At 51.7% G+C, this 26457-nt stretch overlaps 1 protein-coding gene across 4 annotated transcripts; it reads right to left on the reverse strand.

The window, feature by feature from the left end:
* Positions 1-3455: 3455 nt before the first annotated feature.
* On the reverse strand, positions 3456-19061 carry THEMIS2 (thymocyte selection associated family member 2). 4 transcript variants are annotated; one of them, XM_004025275.5, is made up of 6 exons: positions 18877-19061; positions 14805-14945; positions 10102-10512; positions 7108-8180; positions 4705-4861; positions 3456-4289 (listed from the first exon to the last, which is right to left on the reverse strand). In XM_004025275.5, the coding sequence occupies exons 1-6, from the start codon at positions 18968-18970 to the stop codon at positions 4234-4236; spliced, it is 1932 nt and encodes a 643-aa protein (XP_004025324.3). In that variant the 5' UTR covers positions 18971-19061; the 3' UTR covers positions 3456-4233. The 4 variants fall into 4 exon arrangements, with proteins under 4 accessions (XP_004025324.3, XP_018869236.3, XP_055245354.1 ...); XM_019013691.4 differs by lacking the exon at positions 10102-10512; XM_055389379.2 differs by lacking the exons at positions 3456-4289; positions 7108-8180 and having other exon boundaries at positions 4706-4861; positions 18877-19015.
* Positions 19062-26457: the final 7396 nt, after the last annotated feature.

Below are 26457 nucleotides of genomic sequence, written 5' to 3' on the forward strand. Positions count from 1 at the left end.
GGATGGTCTCGATCTCTTGACCTCATGATCCGCCCACCTTGGCCTCCCAAAGTGCTGGGATTATAGGCGTGAGCCTGACTGGTTTTTTTTTCTTTTGATAAAAATCAGATGACGACTTAGCAGTTAACAACTGCTTGTTAATTTAGTGCTTATTGGATACCTGCTGTATCAACCCGTAGATCAGGTACTAGGAATATAAAGCACAATAAGAGATTGGCGTCACGGGACAGGCTGGTTCAGCATTCCCAGCAGCACAGAATAGTTGCTCAGTGGTGCTGGATTCCCTGCCATCTTGCCATTTCCACAGTCTCATGGGAGTTGTGTGATTTCTGACCGCTGCTGGGACCTGTGGGATGAGCACAGGCAGGAGAGCCAGCCAGGCCACTTCTCAGAATGAAACTCCAGGCTTTGTAGAGCTTCTGCTCTGCTCAGGCAGGACAAACTTGCATCTTGGGCATTTGTGGTCCACCTGATAGGTCATATGTACAGTGTTCTCTTGGCCCATTGTTGAGATAGCTGTGTGACCCAGGTTCTTAGAAACCACCAGTGTCACGGCCTAGCAATGGGTCCAGCCTGCTCGTGGGAGAATCCCTACATATACAGGTGGGAAATGAGGCTCCTTGGAGAATAGTACTACTTTATTGGGTTTAACTAGAGGAAGGCCACTAAGAATTAGTATCTGGTGTGGATTAATATATTTGTTTTTAAAAATGCAGTTGGCGGAAGGGAAGTCCAACCCATTGATAAGTTTTTGAGCATCCATCTCCAGGTTATAGTCATTTGTTTAGCAATTATTTATGTCTACTACTGTATTGGTATGTTAAATATAATCATTCAAAGGTAGAAATGAGAAAGAATATTAAAAATCAATATGGGGCCAGGCACAGTGGCTCACACCTATAATCCCAGTACTTTGAGAGGCCAAAGTAGGAGGATCACTTGAGGCCAGGAGTTTGAGACCAGCCTGGGCAACATAACAAGACGTGCCATCTCTAAATAAATTAAAAAATGTGAAGGGATGTGCTAAAAATTACTTTCTGTCTCCCAGTGATCATCTTGTGTTTCCTTAGGGCTGTGTGCTCCCCACTTTGGAGACCACTGCCTAGGGGGAATCCCTAGTCCCATTATAACAACCCACCACCCTGTGGCTTATTCCAGGGGTAAAGAAAATAAATGCACCCTGAGGCTGGTATCTACCTCTAGTTGGATCCCTGCTAATCCTCATTGTTCTGACAAAACGGCCAGACCCAGTGGCTCACGCCTGTAATCTCAGCACTTTGGAAGGCCGAGGCGGGTGGATCACCTGATGTCAGGAGTTAGAAACCAGCCTGGCTGACCGGGCGTGGTGGCTCCTGTAATCCCAGCACTTTGGGAGGCTGAGGCGGGAGGATCACCTGAGGTCAGGAGTTCAAGACCAGCCTGACCAACATAGAGAAACCCCATGTCTACTAAAAATACAAAAGCAGCCGGGCATGGTGGCTCATGCCTGTAATCCCAGCTACTCAGGAGGATGAGGCAGGAGAATCGCTTGAACCTGGGAGGCAGAGGTTGCGGTGAGCTGAGATCGTGCCATTGCACTCCAGCCTGGGCTCAAAACTCCATCTCAAAAAAAAAAAAAGAAACCAGCCTGGCCAACATGGTGAAACCCCGTCTCTACTAAAATACAAAAATTAACTGGGTATGGTACACACCTGTAGTCCCAGCTACTTGGAAGTCTGAGAATCACTTGAACCTGGGAGGCGGAGGTTGCAGTGAGCCGAGATGGTGCCACTGCACTGCAGCCTGGGCCACAGAGAGAGACTTCATCTCAACAAACAAGAGAAAACAGTCACAGGTGTGGCTTTCAAGCCCAGCGTTCGCTGCTGTGAAATTTTTCTCACTGCAGCATTTGGCTACTCAGCCCTTTTTTTTTTTTTTTTTTTTTGAGACGGAGTCTCACTCTTTCACCAGGCTGGAGTGCAGTGACGTGATCCCGGCTCACTGCAACTTCCACCTCCCGGGTTCAAGCGATTCTTCTGCCTCAGCCCCCTAAGTAGCTGGGAGTACAGGCACGTGCCACCACGCCCAGCTAATTTTTTTGTATTTTTAGTAGAGATGGTGTTTCTCCATGTTGGCCAGGATGATCTTGATCTCTTGACCTCATGATCCACCTGCCTCGGCCTCCCAAAGTGCTGGGATTATAGGTGTGAGCCACTGCACCTGGCCTACTCAGCCCATTTTTTATAGGAACTGGTAGCCCTCTTTTACCCCTGCTTTTGTGGCTTTGTTACTCATCTTGCTCAATTTTGTGCCAAGAGTAAATGCAAATGTGGGAGTGAAAACTATTGGCATTTTGTGCATCACCCTAGCCCCTCGGGATTCTGTGCCAAGGAGGAACTTTCTATCTGACGACTTTCTTGCCTGTTGCTTCTCCCTATGGTACTCTCTTCCTCAGGGTCCTCCTTTGCAGCGCAGGTTGACTTCTCTGGAGAAGGGCATGGGAGCTGGTAGGCAGATGAGGTTGGGATGTCAGATCCTGGTGACTGGCCCAGCAGCCTGTAGGAGCCACTCAGTAGTCACCTGGAGAACTCCATACTGGAGTATGGAGGCCTGGAGGCTAAAAAGTGCAGCGAGTCCAGGCAGCCCAGGGAGATGTTAAGCAAAGGAAGGACACACCCAGGGGCGATGCGTAGAAACCAGGAAGTGGGCATCTCACCCTCTTTAGGCTCCCATCTCAGCTGGAGTCTCAGATCATCTCTTTGTCTGTTTCCTGTCTTTGCTGTCTGTGACTGCATCAGTCCATGAACCAAAGTCCCACTACTTAGAGGAAATGTGGCCTGTGGTCTTGTCTCACTGAACAGGCCTTGACTGCCTCTGAAAACTGGGTTAGTCTCTGCACGGACAAAGGCTTGTATTATCTCCACTAAAGACAGGGAGGCCCGCCAACCAGTCAGTATACTCTATCATCTCCACAGTCTAGGGATATGGTATATTTTTAACACTGGGATGTATTCCGTGACTAGGAAACATTGTGGAGGGGTGGAAAGAGTATAGGCTTTGGAGACAGAACAGCTACACGATCTTGCTCAATAATGATACATGTTTGTTGAATGTTTACTATGTGCTAGGCACTGTACTAAATGGTTTACAAAGATTATCTCATTTGATCCTTAAAACAGTCAGTCTTCTGGGGTAGTAACTATAGTTTCATTTGACATGTCAAAAAACTGAAACTTAGGTTAAAATAACTTGCTCATAGCCCTGGCTGGTAGGTAGCAAGCTGGGATCCTAACCCAGTCTCATACTTTCCAGGTCCTCACCCTTAACTGCAACTTGTCAGCGTCCTAAGGTACTTGACCATGCATCCTGTTCCCTAATCTTTAAAATCAGGCATTCTGGAAAGTTGAGGATTTGGATATGGTTTGTAAGTGCCTGGCACGCAGTCAGAACTTAATAAATGATACCGTTCTCATTCATAGAGAAGCTCAGGTGTCATTTTTATTCTATGGTTTTAAAATGAAATAATCTTGGTTAGTCACTTACAACTTTGACGACTTTAACCACCTGATGAAACCTACCAGTTTTCTGCAGCCTCAGGTCTCCATAAGGGTCTTCTTAAATCGGCTCCTCTCATTTCACCACCAGCTTTTGGGGCCCAAGGTCCTAAGGTTGTGTTCTTGAAGCCAAGTTCCCACATTAATCCATGTTAACCACATGTGGTTAAACCCCTGTTTACCATATACAGATCTATCAGGCTAGGTGCTACAGAGATGAGGAAGACAGTCCAGACCTCCCGGGGGCTTAGAGCTTGGGGGTGAGAGTGGGGGTGGCAGACGTTAACAAAATCTCCCATGCAGTGTGATCAGGATGGAATCCCTTTTACTGAGAGGCATTGGCACTGCGCTGCTATCACCAAGGTTGATGGCCTCGGATTCCCCTCTGCATCCACCGGTGGGACAGCTGGGGTTGTAGGATTGAGAGGAACCCTGCCAGCTGCTCTGCATCCCAAGGCTCTGAGGCTGAGGGAGTCACGTGCGAGATGTTAGGTCCAAACCAGCCCGCCCTAAGTAGCAAGAATCTAGAACCTGAAGGAAGCTGGTGCAGTGTCCATCAAATCAGTTTCCACAAAGCTACTCCCCGTCTGCAGCTCAGTTTCTGTGAGACCTTGCCCGAGGTCTTTTAGAGGCTTAAAATGGTTGGCTGGCGTCGGATTCCCTGAGAAGCAGCAGTTACGAAGCGTGGTTCCTCCAGCACTTAGATGGTTTTCTGAAATTGCTCAAGTATTTCTTCATAATCATGTTCATCATCATCTGCAAAAGAGTCCGAGTCAATGAGGATCTTTAGCGTTAGGCAAGTTCCTTCCCTTCTGTAGGGCAGTTTCCGCATCTGTGCAGGGAAAGAGGTGGCCTGGATGCTCTACGGTCTTTGCTAGCCTAGAAACCATGATTTGTTCTGTCTCAACACTTTGCAACCCTTTCATTTTCCTGTATGCTGCAGGGAGGGTAGTATGTTGGGGACTGAACTCATTTTCCTTACCAAAGCCCTAGAGCCCATGGGAAAGACAGTAGGAACCTTTCTACCTGAGCCCACCCCATAGAGGCCTGTCCATCAAACTGGGACCATAGAAGGGTCTGTCCCTGGACAGGGCCACCAGAGGCAAAGGAAGCAGCAAGGTAGGGAGGGGAGACACAAGGACAAGGGTGAGCAGCGCCCACAGGGACTCACCTAGATCCTGCCTTTGGGGCTTAGCGGGCCTGTGGCCCTTCCTGTGGGCAGGAACCTTGCTGTACATACTGGAGCCATCCTTGATGAACTCTGGCAAGGTCTTCGCCTTGGGTTTGGGCAGCCGAGCGTGTTGCTGCAATCCTAAGACTTGAGAAGACTTTGGGAGAAAAAGCAGAAATCATCAGGGTCTCAAGAAATGGGGAAGCAGAGTCCACGAAAAACAGTCATTCACGTTAAGTGTCACTTCCTCTGCTTCTCTCTCTACTTCCTTTTCAGGCTATGACCTCTCAAGAGCCCTGGTGTTTTGCTACATGCATGTGAAATATTCTCTGGCAAGGGAGAAAGGGATCAGGGTAGAAAATGAGGATAGGGTTGGGGGTTGGAGACAGGGTGTTCCTGGGATTCTCCACTTAGGAATTTGGTCAATATCCTTTAATTCTCTTGCTGAAGGGGAAAAAAGCAAAGTGGGGATACCGTAAGAAAGGAGCCACAAAGCCTCGTGACGACGCCTGAGCTGAGGTGGCCCAGAAGAAAGAGGACTTCCACTGCGCTCCCCCATGTGCCAGATGCTACATGACGTCTGCTCTTTAATCCTCAAGTCACCCTCTGAGTGGTTTCAATTCCCGGTTTATGTAGGAGAGAAAGTGTGCCTTGTCAAAGGTCACACGGGGATCCACAGCAGGGCCAAGGTTTGGACCCAGAGCCACGCCTGTGACCTGTAGAGGCAGCGGTCTTGGCGCCCCACCATGCTTTACAGAGTGTGCGGCACAGCTCCCTGATCAGCACCAAGATTCCAACGCACAGAGGGGAAAAGTTGTGGTTCCAGGGCGACAGCAGTGACCGGGCCCAGAGTTCCTCCATTGGGAGCCAAGACACGGGCTAAGGTCTGTCGGTTCTGGAAAGTACCCTTTTCAGCACTGGCAAAAGGCCTGTGTTTCGGATGTTTCAGTCCAGCCATTGTCAGAAAATGACTTCCCACGCTCACCCCACAGATAAAAGCCCCTGCTGGGGCTGAGACCACTCAGGAGTCATCTTGTAATTTCCACTGCCCTGCTGCCTACCACACATGATTAAATACGAGTCACCCAAGATCCCAAAACAAGAGCTGGGGATAGTAAAGGACTTGATCTGTCTCATCCCCTCCCGTTCTCAGCAGACCACGGTAGTTAGAAGCTCAGGCTGTGTGGTCAGACCCAATTGCAAGCTCTGGCCCTGCCACTTGTTGGCTGTGTGATCTCAGGTAAACTATTTGACCTCTCTGTGCCTCTCACCTTCTCAACTGTGAAGCAGGACACCGGTGTGTAACTCAGAAGCACTGTGAGAATTGGTTGGGACAAAGCATATCAGGGGCCTGCCACAGAGTAAGCAGGTCACAGAAAGCAGCTGCAGAGGATATCACAGGTCTACTGGTGAGAAAAAGGACGCTCGGAGGAGTACCCAGCACAGGCAGAGTAAGTGAACCGGAACGTAAACTTAGTCTTTCTGACCCCATGCCTGGCTCTTTCCCGCTCATCTGTGATTCTGTTTGGCCCCGTTTAGCAGGTCCTCTCTGGCCTTGGAGCAGGTAAGGTCCCTGCCCCCACAGAACTCTTTTCAACCAGAGACTCAGGTAGGACTCACTAAAAACAACATGTCCTGAGCTACGTAGAGCGTGCAGTGGGAGCACAGAAGAGGAGGCAGGACCACCGCTGCTGAGTGAGAAATCTGAGTCCCACCTTGCCTGTGAGCCTGAAGGAGGAAGAACACTGCTGGCAGAAGGCCTGGGTGTGGGGCTCTGAAGCAGGAGTCCCGGCGCCATGAGGGAGCTGCGGGCACTTCTCTTGCTGGAGCGTGGACAGCAGAGTGAGTGGAGGAAGATGGGTCGGGGAGGTGCGACAAGTCAGCTTATAAAGGACCCTGGATGCCATGTTAAGGGGTTTGCATCATCCCATGATGATGGGCAGCCACAGAAGGTTCCAGAAGATGGAGCTGAGGCCCATCGATGACTAAGAAAGGAGTTAGGAGGCCTTTCTGACAGCTTTTGTAAGAGCCTGCTGAAGCAGTTTAGGAGAAAAATGATGAGGCTCGAACTACGGAGTGAAGGCAGCAGTAGTGGAGAGAGGAAAGCACCATAAACTTGGAGTTAGACTGTCCATGGCCAAGTTCAGTCCTCCCACTTATTAACAGGGACCCTGGGCGAGTGTCAGGGTCTCCAAGTCCTCGTTTTCTCAATCATAAGATACTGATAATCATGCCAACCTCAGGATTAATCGCGAGGTAGAATGAGAATAATGGGTGCAAAGTGTGCAAGTTTATAAACTACAAGTTTACACAGTTGCAAGAGAAACATGACAGACAGACGTGACAAAGAAGCAGTGATCCCAATAGGTGACCCCTCCGTGCCCTCTGGGATTATACTGGTACCTTGACGCCTCCCTCACTGCTGTGTCTCCTCTGCTTGCTGAGGCCCTGACTTTTAGGGGGCCTGGGTGGGGGGGCTTGGATCTCACAGGCTGGTAACTTCCGAAGACGATAATAGAAGGTGTCTGTCAGCTCCTCCACTGTGGCTATGGGGAGAGACCCCTCTGGCAAGTCTGGCTGCCCCTTGGCCTCCACGACAGTCAGGTCCAGCCACCGGGGAGGGATCTCAAAGCACATCCCAGGCTCAGAGTCCAGGCTCACCACCAAGAATGGCTCTGTGATCTTCTCCTCCAGCCGCAGGCCCAGGAAGGAGGTCAGAGGGTCAGTGGGGTGGCTGGTGTCCTTGGCCACCACCTTGACCTCACAAGGCAGTGAAAACTGGGCAATCAGATCCGCCAGGCTGTAGCGCCGGCTGTCACTCATCTCCTCCACGAAACTGCCAGGGAAGTGGAAGGGCAGCAGGACCCGCTCTGGGCTCTCTGCCTCCTCTTTGCACTCTTCCTCCTCATCCTCCCCAGCCTGGTCACTCAGCCGCTGACAAACCAAGACATCCGCGTCACTGCCCTGGGCCCCATGGGCCTGGCCAGGCCCCAGCACCTCCAGCCGGTCACCCACAGCCAGGGACGTGAACTCGGGATTCTCCTCCCTCTCGCCCTCACAGTCCTTTGTGGCCACCACCCGGAGTGGCCGGCCTGGCTGGAAAGCACCTAGGAGGTCATAGGCCGTGGGGAACTCCCTTGGCCGCCGCCGCAGCTTGCCTTGGTAGCCCCCTGACACCAGGAAGTGCCTGGGCACCTTGCGGCCCTTGCTTGAGGCCAGGACCCGCCAGGGTGGTGAGGCTAGGCCATAGATGCAAAGCCTCTGGCCTTTTTGCAAGGAGCCCACCCACGGGCTGAGGAAGATGGGGCGGCCCTCAGGAACCTCCAGGATCTCCATGGACAGGGGGAAAGGGCCTTCCCAGGCCAGGACCTCGCTCAGCAGCAGCGGTTTGATAAAGTGGACGTGCCGGGAGGAGGCGGTGACGTCCTCCACGTCGACCTCCAGGGTAGAAGGGATCTTGACAATGGTCCTGCGCACTGTGGAGAGGGGCAGCTCAGTGGCACTGCATGCCACCCCAGGAGTGGCCCCCACCCCAGGCATAGAGCATTGGCTGGGCCGGCTGGCCTCCCTCCCGCTGCCGTCTTTTCTTTCTTTTTTTTTTTTTGAGATGGAGTTTCACTCGAGATGGAGTGCCCTTGTCGCACAGGCTGGAATGCAATGGCACAATCTCGGCTCACTGCAACCTCCACCTCCCAGATTCAAGCAGTTCTTCCACCTCAGCCTCCTGAGTAGCTGCGATTACAGGCGCCTGCCACCATGCCCAGCTAATTTTTGTAGTTTTAGTAGAGATGGGGTTTCACCATGTTGGCCAGGCTGGTCTCGAACTCCTGTCCTCAGGTGATCCTCCCACCTTGGCCTCCCAAAGTGCTGGGATTACAGGCATGAGCCACCACGCCCGGCCCCCGCTGCCATCTTTTCTTTCCAATCAGAATCTTCCAATTTACACTACGCCACATTCCCACACATGCTTTCCCTTCAACCTTCTTTTTTTTTTTGAGATGGGGTCTCGCTCTTGTCGCTCAGGCTGGAGTTCAGTGGTGCGATCTTGGCTCACTGCAAGTTCTAGCCCCCGGGTTCACGCCATTCTCCTGCCTCAACCTCCCAAGTAGCTGGGACTACAGGTGCCCGCCACCACGCCTGGCTAATTTTTTTGTATTTTTAGTAGAGATGGGGTTTCACCATGTTAGCCAGGATGGTCTTGATCTCCTGACCTCGTGATCCACCTGCCTCGGCCTCCCAAAGTTCTAGGATTACAGGCGTGAGCCACTGTGCCTGGCCCCAACCTTCTTAAAAAAATTATTATTTTTATTTTTTTTCCTCCAAGTATTAAGAAAAAAGAAAAATAAATTTTAAAATTATTATTTTTAGGCTGTGCTTGGTGGCTCACGCCTGTAATCCCAGCACTTTGGGAGGCCGAGGTGGGCAGATCACCTGAGGTCAGGAGTTCCAGACCAGCCTGGCCAATACGGCAAAACCCCGTCTCTACTAAATATACAAAAAAATTATCTGGGCATGGTGGCGGGCGCCTATAATCCCAACTACTAGGGAGGCTGAGGCAAGAGAATCGCTTGAACCTGGGAGATGGAGGTTGCAGTGAGCTGAGATCAACCATTGTACTCCAGCCTGGGTGACAGAGCAAGACTCTGCTTCAAAGAAAAAAAGAGAGAGATGAGGTCTCGCCCTGTTGCCCAGGCTGGAGTGCAAGGGTGTGATCATAGCTCACTACAACCTTGAACTCCTGGGCTCAAGCGATCCTCCTGCCTCAGCCTCCAGAGTAGCTGCTACTACAAGCATTAAGCCTAGCTAATTTTTAAAAAAAAATTTTGTAGAGATGGGGGTCTTGCTATGTTGCCTAGTCTGGTCTGGAACACCTGAGATCAAGCGATCCTCCAAAGTGCTGGTATTACATGCGTGAGCCACTGCACCTGGCGTAGCCGAGATAATTTGAGTATCAATAAGAATAACTGGCCAGGAACGGTGGCTCACGCCTGTAATCCCAGCACTTTGGGAGGCCAAGGCGGGTGGACCACCTGAGGTCAGGAGTTCGAGACCTGCCTCGCTAACATGGTGACACTCCGTTTCTACTAAAAATACAAAAAATTAGCCAGGCATGGTGGTGCATGCCTGTAATCCCAGCTACTCGGGAGGCTGAGGCAGGAGAATCGCTTGAATCTGGAGGGTGAGCCAAGATCACACCATTGCACTCCAGCTTGGGCAACAAGAGCGAAACTCCACCTCAAAAAAAAAGAATAACTTCAGTGTAACACAGAGGGAGCAACCCGAAGTTCCAGCTGATCCTCAGGGATGGGGTGGGGGTGTCTTCCATCAGAGCAGCTCCCAGGGGCACCCCTCTTTCTCTCCCCCAGCAGCGCTCATCCATCTGCCCAGGCAACTCACTGTGCATGATGGCTTGGATCTCATACTGGGGCCGCAGGATCAGGGAATGCCAGGGCAGGGTGGGGCAGGTGAGGACGAGGTCTTTCAGGGCTGGATCCTGTAGGACCTGGAGCAGAGTTCGAGGGGCACTAGGCTCCCATGTCCAGAAGGGCCCCTTCTGGGATAGGGGCAGGTGCAGGATGACCTGCTGACCCTCCATGCCCAGGACACAGCGCGCAGAGCGGATCCCGAGGTGCATCACCACAGCCTGAAGCATGAGGAGCTGGTCCTCAGTCACCACCCTGCCCTCTGTGACAATCCTGTGGGTCGACATGAAGCAAGTGGGCAGCTGCTTGGAGCTCTGAGTTGTGGCAGAGACCAGCTCCTCCAGGGTTTCATAGCTCTGTGGGGTGTTGAGGGGGGTGAAGTAGCCTGTGGGGGACAGCAGAGAGCAGGCAGGTCACTGTGGGGTGTCAGGGTGGGGCAGGCCTTTGCCAGGTCCAGACCCCAGTCTGGCCCTGCAGATGACCCAGCCAGAATCCCCCAGGGACAGGTGTCAATGACAGATTTGCATCTGGACATCTGGGCTGCAGGGCTGAGGGACACAGGGCAGAAAGTGGCAGTGCATGAAGGGACAGGGAGAGACAGGAAGTAGGAACCGAGAGAGACATGTCACCAGAGACACAGAGAATGGAAGAGGGACACATTCCCTGACAGACACACTAGACTTCCACACTCTCCAAGCTCCTGACGCTACCTGCCTCTAACTGCCATCTTAGCCTTTCCTCCAGATGCCTCTCCACAGGTCTGATCCCACTCATCCAAAACCTACCGTCCCTCTCTCCCAAACGAACATCCCAGGAGCTGCTGGCCAGAGCCACCTCAGACCACCCACTTTACCCCTGCATCCTGGCTGCCAATACTGACTGCCCGACTGTCCCTGCACCCCCTCCCTCCAGCTCCCACCCATTCCACCACCAGCTGGCCTAAATACCTCGCTTCCAGACATGATACCGCTTTTGGGAAGCAGGCTTTTCCTGCCCCAAACCCACAACCTGAAGCTAATCGAGGAAACACTGCACAAGCTGGGACTGAGGGATATCCTACATAAGTACTGGTCCAGATGCTTCAAAATGTCAACGTCAAGACAAAGGCAGAGGAACTGTTCCAGTCTGAAGGAGAATGAAGAAACAGGACAACTGAATATGATGTGTGATCTAGGACTGGACTCTCGATTGAGGGGAAAAACTGCTATAAAGCATATTATGAGGATAGTTGCTGGAATTCAAATACAGCCCGTGGATTAGGCAGTAGTACTGTACCAAAATTAAGTTTCCTGAATTTGATCATTGAACCATGTGAATGAATGTCCTTGTTTTGGGGAGACACTATAATATTTAGGGGTAATATATAGATGTAAAAGGGAACATGTCTGCAATTTACTCTCAAATGGTTCAGAAAAAACACATCCATATATACACATATAGTAATACATTCATGTGTGTGTGTATGCATGGAGAGGGAGAGAAACACATGTAGCAAATGTTTAACACTTGATGGGGGAAAGAAAAAAGGAAACCTGAGGCCGTTTTTGGCTGGGCACACTGGCTCATGCCTATAATCCCAACACTTTGGGAGGCTGAGGCAGGAGAATTGCTTGAACCCAGGAGTTCCAGACCAGCTTGGGCAATATAATGAGACCTCATCTCTACAAAAAATTTAAAAATTGGCCAGACACATTGGCTCACACCAGTAATCCCAGCGCTTGGGAGGCTGAGGCGGGCGGATCGCTTGAGCTCAGGAGTTGGAGACCACACTAGGCAATATGGTGAAACTCTGTCTCTACCAAAAATACAAAAAAACGCCAGGCATGGTGGTTCACGCCTGTAATCCCAACACTTTTTTTTTTTTTTTTTTTTTGAGATGGAGTCTCACTCTGTCGCCCAGGCTGGAGTGCAGTGGCGCAATCTTGGCTCACTGCAAGCTCCACCTCCCGGGTTCACGCCATTCTCCTGCCTCAGCCTCCCGAGTAGCTGGGACTACAGGTGCCTGCCACCACACCCGGCCAATTTTTTGCATTTTTAGTAGAGACAGGGTTTCGCCGTGTTAGCCAGGCTGGTCTCGAACTCCTGACCTTGTGATCTGCCCGCCTCGGCCTCCTAAAGTGCTGGGACTACAGGCCAGGCGTGGTGGCTCATGCCTGTAATCCCAGCACTTTGGGAGGCCGAGGCGGGTGGATCACGAGGTCAGGAGATCGAGACCATCCTGGCCAATATAGTGAAACCCCGTCTCTAAAAATACAAAAAAATTAGCCGGGTGTGGTGGTGCGTGCCTGTAATCCCAGCTACTTGGGAGGCTGAGGCAGGAGAATTGCCTGAACCCAGAAGGTGGAGGTTGCAGTGGGCCAAGATCGCTCCACTGCACTCCAGCCTGGGTGACAGAGCGAGACTCTGTCTCAAAAAAAAAAAAAAAACAAAAAACAGAAACAACAACAACAACAACAACATTAGCTGGGCATGGTGGCACAGGCCTGTAGTCCCAGCTACTTGGGAGGCTGAGGCAGGAGGATTGCTTGAGCCCAGGAGACGGAGGTTGCAGTGAACTGAGATCATGCCACTGCACTCCAGCCTGGGCAATAGAGCAAGACTCTGTCTCAAAAAATAAAAAAATAAAAAATTGGCTGAGTGTGGTGGCCCACACCTGAAATCCCAGCTACTCAGGAAGCTGAGGTGGGAGGATCACTTGAGCCAGGGAGACAGAGGTTTCAGTGAGCCGTGATTATACCACCGCACTCCAGCCTAGGTGACACAGCAAGACTGTCTCAAAAAAAAAAAAAAATTTAATGAATCTGGATAAAGGATGTACAGGAGTTTTAGCAAATTCTAGTTCTGTAAGTTTCAAATTATTTCAAAAGAAAAAAACTCAAAATATAAAATACATCACTTCCATATTAAAAACCGTCATTGGGGCCGGACATGGTGGCTCATGCCTGTAATCCCAACACTTTGGGAGGCCGAGGCAGGAGGATCACATGAACCCAAGAGTTTGAGTGAGACCAGGCTGGAGAACATAGCAAGACCCTGTCTCTACTAAAAACGAAACAAAAAACCCTCATTGGCTCCTCATTGCCTTCGAAATAAAGAAGAAACAGTGTCAGCACACCACATAGCCCCCAGGTGGTGTGGCTCCTGCGGCTCCCCACACAACTTGCCCCTAACCTGGAAGCCACACTTTCCTGCATCTGGCAGGCAGTCACATAACAGCCAGTCCTCAGAGTGTGCCTGCTTTGTACCAGGTGCCCCCCCGCCACTTTTTTTTTTTTCTTTTTTTGAGAGACAGAGTCTCTCTCTATTGCCCAGGCTGCAACCTCCACCTCCCAGGTTCAAGTGATTCTCATGCCTCAGCCTCCCGAATAGCTGGGATTACAGGTGCCCCCCACCACCCCTAGCTAATTTTTGTATTTTTAGCAGAGATGGGGTTTCACCATGTTGGCCGGGCTGGTCTTGAACTCCTGACCTCAGGTGATCCACCCACCTCAGCCTCCCAAAGAGCTGGGATCACAGGCATGAGCCACCAGCCACTGCACCCAGCCTGTCCCAGGCCCCCTTCTAAGTGCTGTATACATATCAGCTCATTTCATCCTCATATCAAGCCTAATCGCCCTCATTACAGAAGAGGAAACTGAGGCCCAGGGAGGTCCCAGAGAGGCCCAGAGAGGAACTTGCCTAGCTTGCCCAAGGCCACTGGGATTCAATTCCAGGCCACTGGCTTCAGGGTCCAGGCCATGGCCCACCACACTACATGCCTCTTAAAATAATTGAGCTCTGGCCGGGCACGGTGGCTCATGCCTGTAATCCCAGCACTTTGGGAGGCCAAGGCGGGCAGATCACGAGGTCAGGAGATCTTGATCATCCTGGTTAACACGGTGAAACTTTGTCTCTACTAAAAATACAAAAAAAATTAGCTGGGTGTGGTGGCGGGCGCCTGTAGTCCCAGCTACTCGGGAGGCTGAGGCAGGAGAATGGTGGGAACCCGGGAGGCAGGGCTTGCAGTGAGTCCAGATCATGCCACTGCACTCCAGCTTGGGTGACAGAGCGAGACTCCATCTCCAAAAAGTAAAAATAAAAAAAAATAATAAGAATTGAGCTCCTTGGGGTTTCCTGAGCACCAAATGTGCACATGCTACTCCCTGTGGCTGGGATCTTTCTTCTGGTTCAGATGCCACCTCCTCCAGGAAGCCCTCACAGATCCTGAGGCAGGTTACTGTTGCTCAGACCCCTCTCTAAAGCTTATGACTCCTTTTACTGTTGCCCTCCTCTCACTGTCATCCCGGAAGCTCCCCACTGGAGAGGGTGGCACCTGATTCATCCTGACCCCCATACCCACAGCTCCCCACATGGAGCCTGGCACACATGGGTGTCTGCAGATGTTTGGGGAGTGAATGTGTGAGTGAACTCAGAGACAGGCACCTGGACAGGGCTGGGAACAGAGGCAGGTGTGACCAGAGACTGAGAGGGAGAGGGTGCAACCTCTCTGAGTCCAGGGCATTGCCGACCCTCTGAGGACATCCCCACCCTTGAGGCTGGGTTGTGGTGAATGTGAGGGCCTCGGGAGCAAACCCCGAGGGGAGGAAGTGACTGCTGGACGTGGCAAGCCCACGAGCAGCCTGTGGGTGTGCCAGGAGAGTGCCAGGGCACATGGGGAGGCAGAGGTGCCCACCTTACCCTGGAAGTTGGGGGCGAGCTCCATGGTCTGGCTGGTCTTCGGGTTCTCACAGACCACCTTCTGGAGGCGGACCTGGGTGACCTTGATCAGGTCCCCCGTGGAGAGGCAGCACTCATTCCCAGAGATCTCATAGATGGAGCCTGCGGAGACAAGGACTCCATTTCCCCACTGGACAAGGGCCAAGTGCTGGGCAGCCTGTGCCCTGGTGCCCAACAAGCTCTGCTCTGCCATGCCTTTGCACATGGTGCCTGCTGCCTGTCATGCCCTGCTCTGTCGTTCCTGCCTCATGCCCACAGGTTCAGTCGCCCTCAGCTGTCCTTGCCCCTCCTGGCATCGGTGCACCCCACTGTGGCACACTTCTCTGGCCTTTTTCACATCCCCGTGCCTCCTCCACTGAGTTCACAGGCAGGGCTGATCCATCTCAACATCACTGCAGCCAGCACAGGGCTTGGCCTCTGAGTATGTGGTAAGTCCACAAATCAGTAAATAACCCAGTGAATCCCCTTCTCTGAGTCTGATTTTGTAGCTGTACACTAAGGGAGTTGGGATTCCCTTAGTGTACAGCTACAAAATCAGGCTCAGAGAGGGGTCAGTGGCTCCCTGGAGATCACCCGGAGCCAGGGCTGGTACCCAGCCCTCCTAGCACCCTGGAAAATAGAGGGGCACTGACAGAGTGAGGCCCAGTGGGCAAAGTTCTGCTTTCCTGGTTTAAAGTGTGTAAGTGAGGGTTGGGCGCGGTGGCTCACGCCTGTAATCCCAGCACTTTGGGGGGCCAAGGTAGGTGGATCACGAGATCAGGAGATCGAGACCATCCTGACTAACACAGTGAAACCCCGACTCTACTAAAAATACAAAAAAAATTAGCCAGGCATGGTGGCGGGCACCTGTAGTTCCAGCTACTTGGGTGGCTGAGGCAGGAGAATGGCATGAACCCGGGAGGTGGAGCTTGCAGTGAGCCGAGATCACGCCACTGCACTCCAACCTGGGTGACAGAGTGAGACTCCGTCTCAAAAAAAAAATAATAAATTAATTAATTAAATTAAATAAAGTGTGTAAGTGGTGTCGAGAACACAGAAGGTGCTCAATAAAGATCTCTCATGCACACACGAGTGCACAGTCTCTCCATCCAGCTAATGGAGGACAACAGACCACGTGGCAGGACCTTGATGCCACCTGAACCCAGCCCCACCCACAGGGCAGCTCCAACATCAGCCCTGAGAAACTGATGAAAACCTCCCCACGTACTGCCAGGAAAATGCCCACCAGTCATAAACCACAGTCTGTTTACAATGTCAGCGCATGGGCCTTCCAGACTGGTGAGAACAGCTGCTGTGGCACTACAGATACCCGGCACTGTGCCAAGGGCTACTGATGCGTCACTGTATTTAAGACCCATGACTGCTCTTGCGGAGACAGGCAGTTTCAATTTCCTAAATAATGAAACAGCTGGCCAGGAATGGTGGCTCATGCCTGTAATCCCAGCACTTTGGGAGGCCAAGGCAGGGGGATCACCTGAGATCAGGAGTTCGAGATCAGCCTGGCCAGCATGGTGAAACCCCGTCTCTACTAAAAATACAAAAATTAGCCCAGTGTGGAGGTTGGCGCCTGTAATCCCAGCTACTCAGGAGGCTGAGGCAGGAGAATTGCTTGAACCCAGGAGGTGGAGGTTGCAGTGAGCTGAAATCAGGCTACCGCACTCCAGCGTGGGTGACAGAGGGAGACTCCATCTCAAAAAAAAAAAAAAAGAAGAAGAAAAAGAAACAGCCTCTCAGGGGCTGAGTAGGTTGTACATGATGATCAGGTAATAGGAAGCAGAACTGGAAGTTATGGCTGGGTGCGGTGGCTCACGCTTGTAATCCCAATACTTTGGGAGGCTAAAGTGGGAGGACTGCTTGAGGACAGGAATTCAAGACCAGCCTGGGCAACACAGACCTCGTCCTTTTTTTTGAGACAGAGTCTCACTGTCGCCCAGACTGGAGTGCAGTGGTGTAATCATAGCTCACTGCAACCTCAACCTCCCAGGCTCAAACAATCCTCCCACCTCAGCCTCCTGAGTAGCTGAGACTACAGGCATGCACCATCACACCTAATTTTTTTATTTTGTGTAGAGACACGGTCTCAGTATGTTACCCAGGTTGGTCTTGAACCCCTGAGCTCAAGTGATCCTCCTGCCTCAGCCTCCCAAAGTGCTGGGATTACAAGCATGAGCCACCACACCCTGCAATTTTTTATTTTAAAATTTTTTGTAGACATGATGTCTCACCATGTTGCCAGGGCTGATCTCGAACTCCTAGGCTCAAGCAATCTTTCCACCTCAGCCTCCCGAAGTGTTGAGATTATAAGCATGAGCTATCACACACAACCTATGTTCTATTAAACAAAAAACAGGGCCTGGTGTGGTGGCTCATGCCTGTAATCCCAACACTTTGAGAGGCCGAGGCAGGCAGATCACTTGAGTCCAGGGGTTTGAGACCGGCCTGGGCAACATGACAAAACCCCATCTTTACAAAAAATACAAAAATTAGCTGGACGTTGTCCTGGTGTGTGCCTGTGGTCCCAGCCTCTCAGGAAGCTGAGGTGGGAGGATTACTTGAGCCCAGGAGGTTGAGGCTGCAGTGAGCTGTATAGTGCCACTGCACTCCAGCCTGGGCAACAGAGCCAGACTCTGTCTGAAAAAAAAAAAAAAAAAAAAAAAAAAAAAACCTAGGTTGAACCCAGGGTGTTTGCCTCCAGAGCCAGTGCTCCTAACCAACCATGCAGCCAGCCCCTTTCAAGTGCCCTGTAGACTCCTGCCCCTATTGGCATGGCCATCTGTCCTCCGCACTCACCCCATCTGCACACCCACACCCTGTCAGGGCCTTCTCTAGTCACCATCACTCTGACTTTCACCATTTCCACCATCCCGTGTCAGGCAGGATGAGGAAACAGGTGTTGTAACACTAGCAGGCAAAGGGTGCTGGGAGGACGGAGACGCTTGGTCCTGGGCTGGGGGAAGAGCAAACAGATCCCAGGCGCCTGCCTGCAGAAAGCCCCTGGAGGTAGAGTCAGAATTTGAACCCAGATCTGCCAGATTCCCAAGCAGACCTGGAGAGACCCACTGCGAGGTGGTGGCCCCCTGCGGGACCCTTCATGCAGGACCTCCTTGGTCTAGAACCCCACTTGGGACCCCAAACACTCTGCTGGAAGCTGCTGCGACAGAGCGTTTTTCTGCAGCCAGGGAACAGGATGGGGCAGGGCCCTCAAGCCTCAGTTCGCTCTCTAAGGAAGGAACCCGCACCCCCACACAGCATCTCTCTCCTCCACCTCCGTCTCCCCTACTCGGTGGCCCACGGGTCCTCCCTGCCCACAGAGCAGCACTGGCCACCCATCCACTGTGCTGTCCTCCCCTGCCCTCCACTGTCTGTTATTCCCTCACCGCTTGCTCCTTCAGGCAATGACTAGTGACTGTGCGCCTGCTGTGTGCCCATCCCTGTGAACCAGGCCGCTGCGGGCAGGCGGCAGATGTACCGGGGCGTGCAAGGAGCAGAGAGCCAGGAAGGCTTCCGGGAGGAAGCGCCATTTAAGCTGAGAACTGAAGAGCTGATCAAATCAAGTACTGCCCATGGTCAAACAGAAGGCCAAGGTGGACGCAGGGACTGAAGGAAGGCAGTGTAGAGGAGGGCCAGGGGGAGGAGTGGGAGGACACAGACGGGAAGACTGACCCTGCACTTCAGAATCAAGACGCAGCCACGACCACCAGCGGCCTAATGTTGCGTCCCGGCGCGGTCGGAGCTCTGTCCCATGCGCACCGCGGGGCCACCTAGGAGTGGCCCGGCTGCATCCACCTCCCGCGCCTCAGCCCACTGACTTTTCATCACTACCCTGCGGGGCAGGTCAGCGGTCCCCGTTCCACGAAAGCAAAAGCCGAGGTCCAAAGAGGTTGAGTGAGGCCCCAAATCACACAGCTTGGCCAGTGGCAGCGTCGGGATTTGAACCCGCGGGCAGTTTCCCCTGATTGCTAACGTCTTCTCCGGATCTCTGCCCCCGCCCCACACCAAGGGAGTGCTCGGAGGGGTTCCAGCCCCCGCTCACCCTCGAAGTAGACCCCCGAGCAGACCCGCAGCACGCGCGGGAGGGAGGCGGGGTCCAAGGCGCGCACGAAGTCCTGCAGCGGCACCGGCTCCATGGTCCCCGCGGCTCTCTGGGCTCAGACTGAGGGGCGGGCGGGCGGTCCCCAGGAGCCCTGCAGCCCCGCCCCGCCGATGCCCCGCCCCGCACGCCGAAGCCGCCCCGCCAGCCCGCGGGAGCCCTGCAGCCCCGCCCCGCCGAAGCCCCGCCCCCCGCCCCCTGCAGTACCCTATGGGGAAGGGGCGATGATGAAGATGAAGAAGTCCCAGACGCCCCCTCAGCAGTGCTCCCAGTTAGAAAAAGGGGACGCGGCCCGACTTGTTCTGCGTCTCATAGGAGGGACATGCCTCTGCCCTTTGGGTTTGAGGAGGGAGATGTAGTGTCAGGGCTCCCGAATGTCCCTCCAGGACACTCCATGGTCCTCTATCGGAAACCTCCTGGTGAAGGGGATCTCATTACCTCTCCAGAACTCCCATACTCTTTCGATAATTATTGCCTACGTTGGCCTCGAACTCCTGGACTCAAGTGATCCTCCCACCTCGGCCTCTCAAAGTGCTGGGATCACAGGTGTGATCCACCTGTGAGCCACCACGCCGGGGCTCGCCAATTCTAGTTAAAAATTCTTCCTAAAGCTAAAGAGAAATCTGCTTAGGAGCCGGACCAACCACTTATCCTGACCCCACAGGCTCGGGATAAGCCTTTTCCATTTCCCTGTCCCTCAGGAGTCAGACCAACATAGGTTCAAATCCCAGGTCTCCTCTTGCTCGTTGTATGACGTTAGGCAAATCACTTTGACTGTCTGAACCTCAGTTTCCTACTCTCTAAAACAGGGAGAAGAGGGCCGGGCGCAATGGCTCACGCCTATAATCCCAGCACTTTGGGAGGCCGAGGCGGGTGGATCACCTGAGGTCAGGAGTTTGAGACCAGACTAACATGGTGAAAACCCGTTTCTACTAAAAATACAAAAAAAACCTAGCCAGACGTGGTGGCACACACCTCTAATCCCAGCTACTCGGGAGGCTGAGGCAGGAGAATCACTTGAACTTGGGAGGCAGAGGTTGCAGTGAGCCGAGATTGTACCATTGCACTCCAGCTTGGGCAACAAGAGCAAAACTCCGTCTCAAAAAACAAAAACAAAAACAAAAAAACAGGGAGAAGAAGCTGGGTGTGGCCTGTACTCCCAGCGCTTTGGGAGACTGAGGCAGGAGGATCGCTTGAGACCAGGAGTCCTAGACCACCCTGGGCAAACTAGCAAGATCCTGTCTCTTAAAAAAAAGAATAAAATAAAATAAGGCCAGGCGCGGTGGCTCACGCCTATAATCCTAGCACTTTGGGAGGGTGAGGTGGGCAGATCTCCCGAAGTCAGGAGTTCAAGACCAGCCTGGCCAATATGGCAAAACTCTGTCTCTACTAAATATACAAAAAAATTACTGGGCACAATGGCTCACGCCTGTAATCCCAGCACTTTGGGAGGCCAAATTGGGCAGATCACCTGAGGTCGGGAGTTGGAGACCAGCCTGACCAACAGGGAGAAACCCTGGCTCTACTAAAAATACAAAAGTAGCTGGGTGTGGTGGCACATGCCTGTAATCCTATCTACTCAGGAGGCTGAGGCAGGAGAATCGCTTGAACCCGGGATGTGGAGTTTGCAGTGAGCCGAAATTGCATCATTGCACTCCAGCTTGGGCAATAAGAGCAAAACTCTGCCTCAAAAAAAAAAAAAAAAAAAAAATTAGCTGGGTGTGGTGGTGCGTGCCTGTAATCCCAGCTACTCGGGAGGCTGAGGCAGGAGAATCGCTTGAACCCGGGGGGCAGAGGTTGCAGTGAGCCGAGATCATGACACTTTACTCCAGCCTGGGTAACAGAGCAAGACTCCATCTCAAAAATAAATAAATAAATAAATAAATAAATAAATAAATAAATAAACAAATAAATAAATAAATAAAATATCCAGGCATGGTGGCATGCACCTGCACTCTCAGCTATTCAGGAGACTGAGGCAGGAGGGTGGCTTGAGCCCGGGAGGTCGAGACTGCAGTGAGCTATGATCATGCCACTGCACTCCAGCCCCAGCCTAGGCAACAGAGTGAGACCCTGTCTCTAAAAAAATAAAAAATAATAAAATAGGAGAAAGAATTATATCTCAGCAGATTGTGAGGATTGAATAAGATGATATAGGTATTGTGCAAAATGCCTTATTTCGTTTTTTTGTCACTATAAAAGTAACAAAAGACTTTCAATCAGAGATAATAACAAAAGTTTAAAATACAATGAATAAATTCTAACTCAAGAACATTTGATTAATAAAAAGCGGGCATTCTTTACCCACCACCCAAAATACACTAACTACTACTATTTTGTTGTGTTTCTTTCTAGTTTTTTTTTTTTTTTTTTTTTGAGAGGGGTGGGCAGTCTCATTCTATCACCCAGGCTGGAGTGCAGTGCTGCACACACAGCTCACTGTAGCCCCCAACCTCCTGGGTCAGGCTTCACAAAAGTGAAGGGTCTTGCCTAAGGTTATGCCAAGTGGAGACACTGGGATTTTAACCCGGCTCTGCTAGGCTCCTCCTGCAGGCCAGAGAAAATGACAGTTCTTCATTTCTTTCCCAGGTGTTTAAGCAGATTGTGGAAGTTTGATGGATTTCTGCTCAGCCCAGTTATGTCTAGAATTTCAGTAGAGGATGGGCTTTGGAGATAGACAGAGCTGGGCTCTAACCCTGGCTCCACTACTTCTTAGCTGTGTGACCTTGGGCAAGTTCCATACCCTCTCTGAGTCTCAGTCTCCTCTCTCTCTTTACAACCAAGGCTGGCAGGAGACAGGTGTTGGTAAAAATGTTTGTGTAACCCAGGCACATGGGGACATGCCCAGTACCCCATATCTACAATCATTACATGATATTGTTCTTTCCCAAGACCTCCTTTGCGTCTGTCAAGAGTTCTCATCTCCTTTATTTCTCCCAACACTCTGCTTTCTATTTGAGGAAATAAGACACTCAATGGGAACCTGACTTCCTTGCGGTTGCCCGTGTAATGGAGGAACTAAAATCTGAACCGAGCCTGCAGGTGGTCACGGCCCAAGCCCTTTTCACTTCCCCAGGTTGGGAGCACCAGCCTGGGGATCTGTCCTTGGCTCCTCAAGAGCTGAATGGGGCAGAGAAAGAAGCTCAGGTTCCCACAGTAGGACAGGGGCAGAAAGGAAGTCCCCCCGCCCCCACCAGCTGTGAGGAGGATGCCTCCGGCCACCGGGAACAGAAGTTCCTCATTTCATCAACCCATCTCTGTCAGCTTTTGGACTCTGAAGGTGGATGGCTCAGGACCTCCTTTGGACAGTGCAGGAGGCAGCTGGCCACAGCGGCAGGGTGACAGGATGGGGTCAGACCCGTGCCTGCTGTGTGGCACCACACACTCCGGTACATGATGTGTCACGTGACTTGGTGTTTTTCAGCAACTTGTAAGGCAGGATGTGGGGTCCTCCCTCTCCTCCCGTGTTTCCTCCCACTGTAGAGGAAGGTAAGGGCCTAACACTGACACAGCACTGGGCAGCGGTTGTTAAGGTGTCCTGCCATCCACTTCAACACCCACCGGCGTGGCCCACTCGCCCAAAGCGGTGGGAAACATCCCAGCAGCCAGCAGCGTCAAGGGCAGTGTGGCAGGGACAGGGACAATGCCTGTGCTCTGAGGGCAAGGGATGGAGGCCCAGCACATCCCTGAGCCTGCAGAAGGGCTGGAAGCCCTCCGCATGCTGGCTGGAAGTTACCAGTGTCCCTACCGTGTGATGCTGCCAAGCAGTTTGCCACTCAGTGATACTCCAGGCACCCACGCTGCCCACCAGAGCAGATACACCCCTGGCCTGTGGGTCCCGAAGTTGTCCTCGAGTTGCTCCCTCCCTGGGAGAGCGACATCCACCCGCTGGCCCAGTGGCTTCATGGCGCCCTTCCGCAATGACCACAATACAAAGACGGCACCACAGCAGCCCACAGGTCTCCTGCAGAAATGCTCACAGTTCCCAGGCGCGACGGTGGCAAAAGGGCATGTCTTGTCTTGTAACTGTTTTCTGGATTTTCCAGAACACAGTTTGAGTACTTAAAAGAAATTTTTTTCTTCCAGTCTGGAGCCTTGTCTTATTTTTAATTTTTAAATGTTTTTTAGAGACAGGATCTGGCTATTTTGCCCCCTCTGCCCTTGAATTACTTTCATATTAACAAAAACAACATGAACGGACCCTGCATGGCCCCTCTGAGACAACTGTGGAGATCATGGGTGAGGGGTTCTCCCCCCAGTGCAGGTTTTCACAGGAGTAAAATAGGTCACTTTCGGGAAAAGATGCTCAGCATATCTTTTTTTTTTTTTTTTTTTTGAGATGGAGTCTCGCTCTTTTCACCCAGGCTGGAGTGCACTGGTGTGATCTTGGCTCACTGCAACCTCCGCCTCCCGGGTTCAAGTGATTCTCCTGCCTCAGCCTCTCGAGTAGCTGGGATTACAGACGTGCCCACCACGCCCAGCTAATTTTTTTGTATTTTTACTAGAGACAGGGTTTCGCCATGTTGGGAAGGCTGGTCTCGAACTCCTGACCTCAGGTGATCCACCTGCCTTGGCCTCCCAAAATGCTGGGATTACAGGCATAAGCCACTGCACCCGGCCAATGCTCAGCATATCTTTAAGGAGGCAGGCGTGTCTGCTTGTAAAGCCTCAGAGGGCTGGCTCATGCTCCTGTGTGGTGGAAAATTAGTTCGACTCCCCTCTTGGCTTTTTTCTTTTGTTTTCTTTTTTTTTGAGATGGAGTTTCACTCTTGTTGCCCAGGCTGGAGTGCAATGATGCGATCTTGGCTCACTGCAACCTCCGCCTCCCAGGTTCAAGCAATTTTCCTGCCTCAGCCTCCCCAGTAGCTGGGATTACAGGCATGAGCCACCATGCCTGGCTAATTCTGTATTTTTAGTAGAGACGGGGTTTCTCTGTGTTGGTCAGGCTGGTCTTGAACTTCCAACCTCAGGTGATCCACCCGCCTCGGCTTCCCAAAGTGCTTGGATTACAGGCATGAGCCACCACACCAGCGCAAAACCCTTAATTAAAAGAAATTAAGGAGTGTGTAAGCAGAAACTCAGTTGTATGTAAGAAAACCCAGTTCCCCCTGAGGAAGAGAAAGAGCTGGAGTCCTTTAAAAATTAACTGCCTGTGTTTCTGTGGCTAGTGAGTCTTATCTCTCCCTTTCCCAGGCATTGTGACGACCCTGTTTCTCTAGCTGTGCAGCTGCAAGGTCACTAGGCAGATAAACTCAAGTCACAAAACGTGTTTTTCCTTGAAAAATAAGAAATGATGTAATACATGTCTCAATTGATTAAATAACTGCCTTTGTTTCTCGCTTCTGTAGTATGCTTCCGCCTGCACAGATCTCCCCCCGCCCCACGAAATGCTTAAAAGGTAACTTAACTCTTTGTTCAAGGCTCAGTCCTTTGGATGTTAATCTGACTGGGCCGGTGCACCTAAATAATTAACAAATATCCTCCTGAACCCCATAGATCTCTCTGATTCCTTATAAATCCAGCAACACTGTCACCCAGGCTGGAGTGCAGTAGTGCAATCACGGCTCACTGCAGCCTCAACCTCCCAGGCTTAAGCGATCCTCCCACCTAAGCCTGGTGCATGCCACCATGCCCAGCTAATTTTTTTGTTGTTCTTGTTGTTTTTTGAGACAGAGTCTCACTCTGTCGCCCAGGCTGGAGTGCAGTGGCGCGATCTCGGCTCACTGCAAGCTCTGCCTCCTGGGTTCATGCCATTCTCCTGCCTCAGCCTCCTGAGTAGCTGGGACTACAGGCGCCTGCCACCATGCCCGGCTAATTTTTTGTATTTTTTAGTAGAGATGGGGTTTCACCGTGTTAGCCAGGATGGTCTTAATCTCCTGACCTCGTGATCCACCGCTGCGGCCTCCCAAAGTGCTGGGATTACAGGCATGAGCCACCATGCCCGGCCCATGCCCAGTAATTTTTAAACCTTTTTTTATAGAGAAGGAATTTTGCTATGTTGCCCAGACTGGTCTTGAACTCCTGGGCTCCAACAATCCTCCAGCCTCAACCTCCCAAAGTGCTTGGATTACAGGCATGAACCACCATGCCCGGCCCATACAATGAATATTATTCAGCCTTAAAAAGGTATAAAATTATGACACATGCCACAATATGGAGGAAACTTCTGGACATTACGCTCAGTGAAATAGGCCCATCACGAAACGACAAACACTGTATGATTCCACTCAGATGAGGAATCTAGAGTCATGAAATTCATAGAAAGTCAAAGGGAGGCCTGGTGCAGTGGCTCACGCCTGTAATCTCAACACTTTGGGAGGCTGAGGCGGGTGGATCACCTGAGGTCAGGGGTTCAAGACCAGCCTGGTCAACATGGTGAAACCCGGTCTCTACAAAAAATACAAAAATTAGCTGGGCATGGTAGCGGGTGCCTGTAATCTCAGCTACTTGGGAGGCTGAGGCAGGAGAATCTCTTGAACCTGGGAGGCAGAGGTCGCAGTGGGCTGAGGTCAAGCCACTTCACTCCAGCCCAGGCGACAGAGCAAAACTCCGTCTCAGCAAAACAAAAAAAGAAGAAAGTCAAAGGGTGGCTTTTCCCCAGCCACTGGGGGAACGGGGAAATTGGGAGTTGTTGTTTAATGGGTGAAGAGTTTCAGTTTTGCAAGATGCAAATGTCCTAGAGATTGGTTGTTTGCACAATGTGAACATACTTAACACGACTGAATTATACACTTAAAAATGATTAAGGGCCAGGCACGGTGGCTCACGCCTGTAATCCCAGCACTTTGGGAGGCCGAGGCGGGCAGATCACGAGGTCAGGAGATCGAGACCATCCTGGCTAACACATGAAACCCCATCTCTACTAAAAATACAAAAAAATTAGCCGGGCATGGTGGCGGGCGCCTGTAGTCCCAGCTACTCGGGAGGCTGAGGCAGGAGAACAGCGTGAACCCGGGGTGGGGAGCTTGCAGTGAGCCGAGATCGCGCCACTGCACTCCAATCTGGGCAACAGAGCGAGACTCCGTTTCAAAAAAAGAAAAAAAAAGAAAAATTAAGGGCACATTTCTCAAGGTCTCCTGAGGACTGTGTCATGAATTTTTTTTTAACTGTTAAGATGGCAATTTTTTTTTTTTTTGAGACAGTCTTGCTCTGTCACCCAGGCTGGAGTGCAGTGATGCGATCTCGGCTCACTGCTACCTCTGCCTCCCATGTTCAAGCAATCCTCCTGCCTCAGCCACCCGAGTAGCTGGGATTACAGGTACCCGCCAGTATGCCCAGCTACTTTGTGTATTTCTAGTAGAGACGGGGTCTTGCCATGTTGGCCAGGCTGGTCTTGAATTCCTAACCTCAGGTGATCTGCCTGCCTCGGCCTCCCAAAGTGCTGGGATTACAGGGGTGAACCACCATACCCGGCCAAGATGGTAAATTTTATATTACGTGTATTTTACCACATTTTTTTTTTTAAAGACTGCTTCTAACCCTAAACCCAAAGTGTAGCATTGTTTATTCTTCAGCAGTGGTCTG

The sequence above is a fragment of the Gorilla gorilla genome, chromosome 1 (assembly GCF_029281585.2).
Source record: "Gorilla gorilla gorilla isolate KB3781 chromosome 1, NHGRI_mGorGor1-v2.1_pri, whole genome shotgun sequence".
In the NCBI taxonomy this organism is placed as follows: Eukaryota; Metazoa; Chordata; class Mammalia; order Primates; family Hominidae; genus Gorilla; species Gorilla gorilla.

What these genes read in the sequence shown, in the direction of transcription:
- THEMIS2 (XM_004025275.5), bottom strand. Translation starts at nt 18,970, where the DNA reads ATGGAGCCGGTGCCGCTGCAGGACTTCGTGCGCGCCTTGGACCCCGCC. An exon ending in CTCGGGGGTCTACTTCGAGG is followed by an intron (nt 14,946 to 18,876) that starts GTGAGCGGGGGC and finishes TTGTCTCCGCAG; the next exon opens with GCTCCATCTATGAGATCTCT. An exon ending in GCCCCAAAGGCAGGATCTAG is followed by an intron (nt 4,290 to 4,704) that starts GTGAGTCCCTGT and finishes ACTCTTTTGCAG; the next exon opens with ATGATGATGAACATGATTAT.